The sequence below is a fragment of the Papaver somniferum genome, chromosome 4 (genome assembly GCF_003573695.1).
Source record: "Papaver somniferum cultivar HN1 chromosome 4, ASM357369v1, whole genome shotgun sequence".
In the NCBI taxonomy this organism is placed as follows: Eukaryota; Viridiplantae; Streptophyta; class Magnoliopsida; order Ranunculales; family Papaveraceae; genus Papaver; species Papaver somniferum.
This window is the reverse complement of record NC_039361.1, coordinates 18,814,242-18,823,831: the sequence shown is the minus strand read 5'-3', so window position 1 is coordinate 18,823,831 and position 9,590 is coordinate 18,814,242. Positions and strand designations below refer to the sequence as shown.

The 9,590-nt window shown below is 39.0% G+C and overlaps 2 protein-coding genes across 2 annotated transcripts; both read left to right on the top strand.

Moving 5' to 3' along the window:
• The first annotated feature begins 573 nt into the window (after positions 1-573).
• Positions 574-2,323, top strand: LOC113272108. The gene is made up of 6 exons (XM_026522012.1): positions 574-754; positions 847-1,119; positions 1,246-1,346; positions 1,407-1,718; positions 1,778-1,975; positions 2,057-2,323. The coding sequence occupies exons 1-6, from the start codon at positions 574-576 to the stop codon at positions 2,321-2,323; spliced, it is 1,332 nt and encodes a 443-aa protein (XP_026377797.1).
• A 1,746-nt stretch (positions 2,324-4,069) lies between these two features.
• LOC113272107 lies at positions 4,070-5,866 on the top strand. The gene is made up of 3 exons (XM_026522011.1): positions 4,070-4,380; positions 4,563-4,797; positions 5,771-5,866. The coding sequence occupies exons 1-3, from the start codon at positions 4,070-4,072 to the stop codon at positions 5,864-5,866; spliced, it is 642 nt and encodes a 213-aa protein (XP_026377796.1).
• The last annotated feature ends 3,724 nt before the right edge of the window (positions 5,867-9,590 follow it).

Genomic DNA, 9,590 nt, shown 5'->3' with positions numbered 1-9,590 from the left:
TGTGTTCCTAGTTTTCTTTGGGTTATGTACCCCTTTGCAAGAAATTGACGAAATGCTTTCTATTTAATCATCGGCTGGGGTTATATGGAAAGTAGGGTTGTTATAGTTGGTATCAGGAGCTTAGGTTAGAGTAACTCTAGGAATTGGGAGGGGGAGGGGGAGGGGGAGTGAGCCTAGGACGTTTCGTTATATATATCCACGGTTTGGATATGCTTTATAAATATTAGTATATATTTGTATTCTTTTCTAAGATTATCATTGACTTATATAGGAATGTCAATGCGTGGTACTATGAGACGTAATGGTACTGGAAAAGGTGGTACCGGAAATGGTGGTCCCATTGATGGAGATGAACCATAATTAGGAAATCAGACTGTGAATGTGAATATGACGTAGCTGACCCAGTTAATAGCCCAAGCAGTCGCTGCTGCTATGAATCAAAAATGTTGGACAAGTCAACAATCATCAGAACCAATGACCGCCTGCTAAACTGAGGAAGATAGGTATAGAAAGGTTCAGTTTCAGTTCAAGAAGTTGAACCCGAAAGAATTTTCAGGAAAGTCTGATAACCCAATGATAGCCCATGAATGTAAGGATGAGATGATCAAGATTTTTAGCGCCATCGGACCTTCTTGCACAGAAGTCTTTCAGCAGAGATTAGCTACCTTTCAGCTCACTGGAGATGCTCATACTTGGTGGACTTCAGCTTCACGTGGCTTGGATCATGCCACCATGACATGGAAAGACTTCATTCGTATATTTGATGACAAATATTTTCCTCAGAGTATTCGAAATGCTAAGGAGAGAGAGTTTCTTTCATTTAAGCAGGGTACTTGTCTGTTACAGAGTACGAAATTGAATACTCAAGATTGTCAATGTTTGTACCTCACCTGGTAGATACAGAAGAGAAAAATAGGCGTAGGTTTGTTTATGGTCTGAATGCTGTGTATCAGAGGCATATTGTTACAAATCATATGATTGACACATATGTTAGAGCTGTTGAGTGTGCCAGAGAACTTGAGAAAGACCATTTGGATCATAAGAGGGATGGTGAATACCTGAAGAAGGAGAGTAAGGTTGACCGTGCATCAAAGGCTTCGTCGAGTCAATATGGAAGTGGTAAGAACTAGCAGACCCAGAATGTCACTCAACAAGGTGATCAGTCAGGGAAGAAAATAAAGGGGTATTGGAATCAAGGGAACCGTGGTCAGAAGAATGGAGATAATGAAAGGGCAATAATTCCAGCTGAGGGCGATGCTACTGCCGCCAAACCAATTAACTCCAAAGGGTATTGTTATAACTGTCGTGAAAAGGAGCACAATGCATCCGAATGTACCAAAGAGAAGGTTCAAACATGAGACAGACATGACCAATCAAACATTGGGGTTACAAATCGTAATGTGCAGCCTCGTGGTCAGGGTCAACTCTTTGCCGTGCAACCTCGTGAAACAGAGAATGCTACTTTGGGATGTACTTTCTTCATTTTAATTGAACCTGTAAGTATTTTATTTGATACCGGATCTACTTATTCTTTCATTTCTGCTAAGTTAGTTCGCATGATAAATCTTTCTGTGGTAGTATGGGATTTTCCTCTATGTGTTGCTACCCTTACTAGTAGTATGGTAGGGTTGAGCAAAAGGGTTGATGCTTGTCCCATTATGATTGGAGATGTTGAGCATTCGACATATCTTTATGTGCTAGAGATGGTTCCTTACGATGTAATATTAGAAATGGACTGGTTATCTTCTAATTTGTGCAATTGGATTGTGCTGACAAGACAATCACTTTTGCAAAGACGTGTCAATCCAAGGTAGTGGTGAAGACTACATCTCGAAGCCTATTTGTAGAAGCTTTCCTTAACCATATCGAGGGTGAAGTAGTAGATAATGAGTCTCTGCAAATTGCAAGTATACCTGTGGTGTCTGATTTTGCGTATTTGTTCCGAGAGGTTCCTGGGTTACCTCCAAGTAGGCAAGTAGAGTTTTGCATCGAACTCCAACCAGGTACGACGCCTATTGCTCGTTCTCTTTATAGAATGGATCCAAAGAAACTGTAGGAATTGAAGTCTCAGATTGACCATCTTTTAAGTCAAGGATTTATTCGACGTAGTTCTTCACCATGGGGTGCTCCTGTTTTATTTGTGAAAAAGAAAGATGGTTCTTTACGATTGTGTGTTGATTGCCGTGAACTAAACAAGGTCACGATAAGAAACAAGTATCCTTTACCCAGGATTAATGATCTATTTGACCAGTTAAAAAGAGCTATATTGTTTTCGAAGATCGACTTGCGATCAGGCTATCATCAGCTTCTTGTTAGAGAGTAAGATATTTCCAAGACTGCATTTCTGACTCGTTATGGTTCTTATGAGTTTGTGGTGATGCCTTCTGGGCTTAAGAATGCACCAGTAATGTTTATGGACTTGATGAATCGAGTATTTAGAGGTTTTCTTGATCGGTTTGTTATTATTTTTATTGATGACATTCTTGTGTACTCTAAGACTCGGGAAGAACACGAGGAACACTTAAGTTTAATGTTGCAGACTTTGAGAGAGCATCAGTTGTTTGCAAAGTTTTTGAAATGTGAATTTTGGCAACAATCAGTTAAGTTTTAGGGCATGTGATATCTGAGTCCGGAATTTCTGTAGACCCTTCCAAGATTGAGGCAGTGTTGAGTTGGAAACCACCTGCAACGGTTTCAGAGATTCGAAGTTTTCTTGGTTTAGCTGGGTATTACCGTCGTTTTATTAAGGATTTTTCTGGAATTGCGGGACCAATTACTAAGCTAACTAGGAAGGGAGTACCGTTTTTTTGGGATTCTAAGTGTGATGACGCTTTTCGGGAGCTTAAGACTAAGCTTACTTCGGCACCAGTTTTGACCTTACCTGAAGAAGGAAAGGATCTTGTGGTTTACACAGATGCCTCACTTCTGGGATTGAGATGTGTTTTGATGCAGGAAGGTAAGGTTATTGCCTATGCGTCTAGGCAATTGCGTTTCCATGAGAAGAATTATCCAACCCATGACTTGGAGTTGGCAGCGGTAGTTTTTGCTCTAAAGTTGTGGCGTCATTACTTGCATGGCGAGAGATTTGAGCTTTTGTCTGATCATAAGAGTCTCAAGTATCTGTTTTCCAGAAGGATTTGAATATGAGACAACGTCGATGGATGAAGCTCATCAATGATTATAATTTTGGCTTACAATGTCACCCTGGTAAGGCGAATGTTGTAGCTGATGCCTTGAGCAGAAAACCAAGGGGTTTGTTAGCTTCCATGATGGTTGAAGAGTTTAAGATGTTGGAGACAGTTGCTGAGTTTGAATTAATCATTAGGAATTTTTCCACTTCTCAGGCATTTTTGGGTAATCTTGTGGTACAACCGACACTTATTAGCCGTATTATTCAGGCTCAATCCAAGGATGAGTGGTGTGAAAAATTACTTGGAGCCGGAGACTTAAGTGAAGATTTTGATGTAGGGATGGATGGTGGGCTTCGACTTCGAGGTCGGTTATGTGTACCCGTAGACGCCCAGTTGAGACATGAGGTATTAGATGAAGCTCACCGTAGTCGCTACACTATCCATCCTGGAGCTACCAAAATGTATAAGGATTTGCATAGACAGTTTTGGTGGAAAAGTATGAAGCGAGATATTGCAGAATACGTTTCTAAATGTCGAACTTGTCAGCAAGTTAAGATTGAACATCAAAATCCACCTGGAGAATTACAACCACTCCCAATACCAGAATGAAAATGGGATAATATATCCATGGATTTTATAGTTGGACTACCGAGATCAAAGAGAGGACATGACTCTATTTGGGTAATAGTGGATCGGTTGACAAAGTCGACACACTTTTTACCAGTGCATACTACCTACATCGTAGATAGATTATGCAAGCTCTATGTAGAGAAGATTAACGTATTGCATGGAGTGCCAGTCTCAATTTTTTCTGATAGGGGAGCTCAATTCACTTCCAAATTTTTTGGAGGATTTCAACAAGCTATGGGTTCATAGTTGGATCCGAGTACTTCATTTCATCCTCAGACTGATGGTCAGACAGAGAGAGTTAATCGTATATGCTTCGAGCGTATGTTCTAGATTTCCAAGGAAATTGGGATGAATACTTACCGTGGGTACAATTTGCTTACAATAATAGTTATCATTCGAGCATTGGTATGGCTCCTTTTGAAACTCTTTATGGAAGACCTTGTCGTTCACCGTCGTGTTGGGTAGAAGTAGGTGAAAAGAGATTTTTGGGACCCGATTTGGTTCAACTAACTACAGAGAAAATCTTATTGTTTAAGGATTGTCTTCGTAAAGCTCAGAGTAAGCAGAAAAGTTATGCAGATAGGAAGCGTCGATCGTTACCTCCTGAGTTGGAGATGAGGTATTACTCAAGGTGTCTCATATGAAGGGAGTAATGAGGTTTGGGAAGAAGGGTAAGTTATCTCCTAGGTTCGTTGTACCTTTTTCTATAACTAAGAAGATTGGAAACGTGGCATACCAGTTAGAGTTACCACCGCAATTGTCTAGAGTGCACGGCGTTTTTCATGCTTCTATGCTTTGTAGACATTTAGTAGACGAAGAGCGGTCCCAACAAGCAGAACTTAGTGAGTTGGTTGTCAAACCAGATGCCACTGTTGAAGACAAGCCAATTCGTATTGTGGAGCAACAAGTAAGACAACTACGATCTCGCGCAATACCATTTGTAAAAGTGCAATGGAATCCACAAGACGAGCGAGAAGCTTCTTGGGAGCTTGAGAATGTTATTCGTCGTTCTCACCCGCATCTTTTTAATAACGAGGTAAATCTGATTCCGGGGACAGAATCCTTTTTTTAGTGGGGTAGACTGTAATAACCATCGATTGTATTTTCCTTCCCTATACAAAATTATACTAGAAGAACAAGGTACTTGTCTCTTTAGTTATTGGTAGGTACCCCACATCAATTAAGGGTGTTTTGCTTAGTTGACCCTAAAATTTTGACTTAATATTAATAAGTAGGGTTAGTAGAATTTATGTATATTCCTTTTACGGGAATAGGGTTTACAATATTAGTGTGGAGATTAAACAGAGAAGAGATAGGAGGAAATTAGTAGAGAGGAAATAATACCACAAGTGCAGGCAGACTTGATAATTTAAGGAGCTTCAACCTAAGGAATCGATCGAGTTGCTAACATATCTTGAGGAAAGTTTATGCGATCCCATAGTCTCTGATAAATTATAGAAATGACAATTAAATAATTCTTGATATTGTGGTGTATGCATGAACTTATATACATTTTAGGAATAACCATAACTGTATTCATAATAACATATGTATTGGTAATTTGATGACAAGAAGAGTAGATTTAATCTGATGTGTGACCAAGGGAATAGGGAACTAGAATTTTACTCAATATTTTGTTCCATGTTTACTGTAATTGTGAATGGATGTGGTTGCATACCTATAGTACTCGTGATTCGTGAAATTATTGCACTATGTGATTGATGGAGGGAAAGGTGATTGTTTTGTGCATTATTTTTCAATTATAGTACTGAGTACAAATGTATCGAGATGTTAACATCCAGTGCTCATAGGTTCGAGTTTGCAATGTGCTCAATTTTAAAAATTTCCATTATGTCTCTGCTATTGGGTTTTAGTGGTGGTCTAATGCTGCTTCGGAATGATGCAATTGACCTGACTGTCATCTCTGCGAATAAAACCACTGATCAATTGGAGAACATTTTAATTTGCCAAGATGCAGTCTTCTCTGCATTTATGGTCCTCCAACTCAGAACAAGCACATCTCTAATTTGGTTGCAACAATCAGTAATCCTTACTACATTATTGGAGACCTTAATGCTCTTCTAGACTCTTCAGATGGTTCATGACAGAGATATTATTGATTTAGGATATGCAGGCCCTGCCTTTACATGGTCAGATAATGCCACTCTCCGTGAACCCATATTCAAAAGATGTTAGGAACCTACACCAAAACTAATGGATTTCTACCAAAACTATGATAAAAGATAAAAATCCTTTGATTGGGGATTAGCCACCAATTAAGACAAGCTTAATAATTTGAATTGTATTGAATGAGAAATCTGTTATACATTATATATATATATATATATATATATATATATAGGCTAGCAAATCCTAATTCAAGCAACATCTAAATAAAGCAGTTGAAACTAAATTAGGAAAACACACTGCAGAAACTATATAAATTAAGAAAACACCTAAGTCTGGAATAAACTAGCAATAAGGAAATCTAATAAATATGGAAAGAATAGGGTAAACGGTGTTGGTGTCGCAACATCCCTTCCCCCTGGAAACATGGCTTGTCCTCAAGCCTCAAAGTCTGAAATCAGAGTAGAAATTCATTAGCATCCTCCCAAGTAGCTTCATCAACGGGCGATCCTGCCACTTAATCAACCAACGCGTGACTGCACGGTTATTACGCTTGAACATCCCTCTTCTCAAAATTGATTTGGGCACCCATTCAAAATGGTCAATAGTAGTAGGGAGGGAAACATCAACAGTAACATTAGCTCCCAGTTTGAGTTTCAAGAGCGAAACATGAAAAACAGGATGAATACGGAAATGATAAGGCAAGTCCAGTTTATAAGCAACGCTTCCAATCTTCTCTAACACACGGTACAGACCATAAAACAGTGGAGATAGTTTGGAATAAGATTAACTAGCATCTGTTGTTTGACGGTAAGGTTGTAAACGAAGAAATACCCAATCTCCTACATCAAAACTCTTCTCTGTGCGATGTGCATTAGTGTAAAACTTCATACTATCTTGAGCAACATGTAAATGGTGTTTGAGAAGATGCAAAGTGCGATCTCTAGCTCTTAGAGATAAGTCCACAACATTAACAGCGGTGGTACCAGGCAAATAGGCAGAAATGGTTGGTGGTGGTCTACTGTATAAAGCTTCAAATGGAGTCATTTGAATGGCAGAGTGGAAAGCTGTGTTATACCACCATTCAACCCATGGTAGCCATCGACACCGGTCATGAGGTTTCTGACTACCAAAACAACGAAGATAACATTCCAATGTACGGTTTGTAACTTCAGTTTGGCCAGATGTTAGGATCCTACACCAAAACTAATGGATTTCTACCAAAACTATGAGAAAAGATTGAATCCTTTGATTGGGGATTAGCCACCGATTAAGACAAGCTTAATAATTTGAATTGTATTGAATGAGAAATATGTTCTACAACAAAGAGATATATATATAGGCTAGCAAATCCTAATTCAAGCAACATCTAAATAAAACAGTTGAAACTAAATTAGGAAAACACACTTCAGAAACTAAATTAAGAAAAACCTAAGTCTGGAATGAACTAGCAGTAAGTAAATCTAATAAATATGGAAAAAACAGGGTAAACGGTGTTGGTGTGGCAACATCATGTTAGGACCTTGGTCCCACATTGGTAGATGGGGATAAAATGGGTAGTTTATAAGTCAATGGGATCCCTCATCTAGTCAACCGGTTTTCGAGTAGAGTTCTACCCATGGGCTTATGACGAGTTGGGGTCGTACCCTAACATTTAGTATCAGAGCCAACCACCACGGTCCATGCCCGCTCCATGGAAGGGGTGACCTATAGGCTAGACTAAAGTGTAGGGGCACCTATGTATGGGCGTAGTTGCCACCAGAACTGAATACTGGTAGGTGAGTGGAGCCGCCATAAGAGAAAGGGCTACCGTCCGACCAGTGTCGATAGAGTGGGCCAACGAAGAAGTTTAGTCTGGAAGCGTGGCGGGATGTTGGGACCTTAGTCCCACATTGGTAGATGGGGCTTAATTGGTAGTTTATAAGTCAATGGGATCCCTCATCTAGTCAACTGGTTTTTCGAGTTGAGTTATACCCATGGGATTATGACGAGTTGGGGTCATACCCTAACAAAATATTAGACAGAGCTTTGTGCAATTCTTCTTGGAGGTTGATTTTTCAAGAAACGATAGTTCTTATCTTCCCAGAATTAACAATGACCACAACTCATAGATGAAAGAAATGGCAGCTGGGAAAACAGTCAAGGTGGCAAATCCAACAAACTACTACTCACTCTAAGCAATCATCTCACCAAACGGAGTAGGAAAATTTTTGGGCACATATCAAGATAAATGGAAGAAGCTAAACAAAAACTAGTGGAGCTACAGGCTAATGTTGACCTGACAGAATTTAGACAGGGTGAGAGAATCATGAGACGCAAGGTTGAAGATCTAATTAAGAGGGACAAATTATTTTGGTAGCAACCGAATCATTTTTAAATGGTCCCTAAGAGCAGTTCCTATGGAATGAACAAACTCAGAGTTTGTTCATTTTGATCCCACTATGGAATGAACAAACATGAAAAATGGATGTTCAAATCAACAAATCTGATGCTTTGAACATTGAGTCGGAACATCCAGCGCGCGTCTGTGGTAAAGTCGGGCGATCGTGTCATAGACGCGGAGTTGGAAGGAAGATCGCTGGAGTTGGAGGGAAGATCGCTGGAGTCAGAAGGAAGATCGCCCCTCACATATTCTCTCTCCAAAACCTGATTATTATAGTTATCGTTTATTTTTTATTATTTATTTTATTAGTTAAATAATATGTGGGACCAAACTCTTATTAATTTATATGAATAAAATCATTAGTGGGACCTAACTCTTATTAGTTTATGTTAATAAAATCAATAGCGGGACCCCAAAATATCAGATTTGTTCATTTTGCCTGGTTTCTCATAGTGGAGAATGCAGTTTGTTCATCCACGCGCTCAACAAATTTTTATTTTTGTTCATTGCCATAGGAACTGCTCTAACCGTGATAAAAAATCTTAACCATTTCGCCTTGCTGTTCTTCGTAGGAGAACAAAAAAAATACAATTCTTGCTCTAAAAATGAATCTGGAGTTTGGTACTTAGAATTTGATGAATAAAAAGAATTTTAGTCTATCACTTTCATAAGTTCTTTACTTAAGATAACTCTTTAGCTGTGAATCTTTTTCCTCTTGATACCGCTAACTCATCCATTTCTCCAGTTGAATGCAGTCATCTAGGAGCAATTCCATCTTCGAATGAGAGCTTCTCCATCATCAAAGCAATGGCTCCTACTAGCACTCCAGGCCCGGATGGTCACCCAGCCTACTTCTACAAAAATTATTAGGGTATTGTTGAATTTATTCAAGATTGTTTCAGGTACTCCTCAATCCATACTGGCCTCAACCATACATGCCATTCTCATGTACCAAAAATAAAAAATCCTGAAAGGCCATCTGACTTTAGACCTATTGCTTTATGCACTGCCTTGTAATTCCTACGCATTTCTTATTGACAAGTATGATACAAAATTAGCATGGTGGAAGAAACATGTTCTTAGGAAAACTTTAATTCAATCTGTCTTAGCTCTCGTCCCTCTTTTTTTACATGTCTACTTCATTTGTACCCAAACACATTCTTAACAAGCTTTCTCAAACCATTAGAAATTTCTGGCGGGGTCATTCTAGAAATCAGAAAAAGCTTCATTGTATCAAATGAGTCTGGTTTTCTGTTAATAAAGAAAAATCTGGTTTGGGGTTAAGATCTTTAGAGAATTTAAAGCTTGTAGTACTAGAA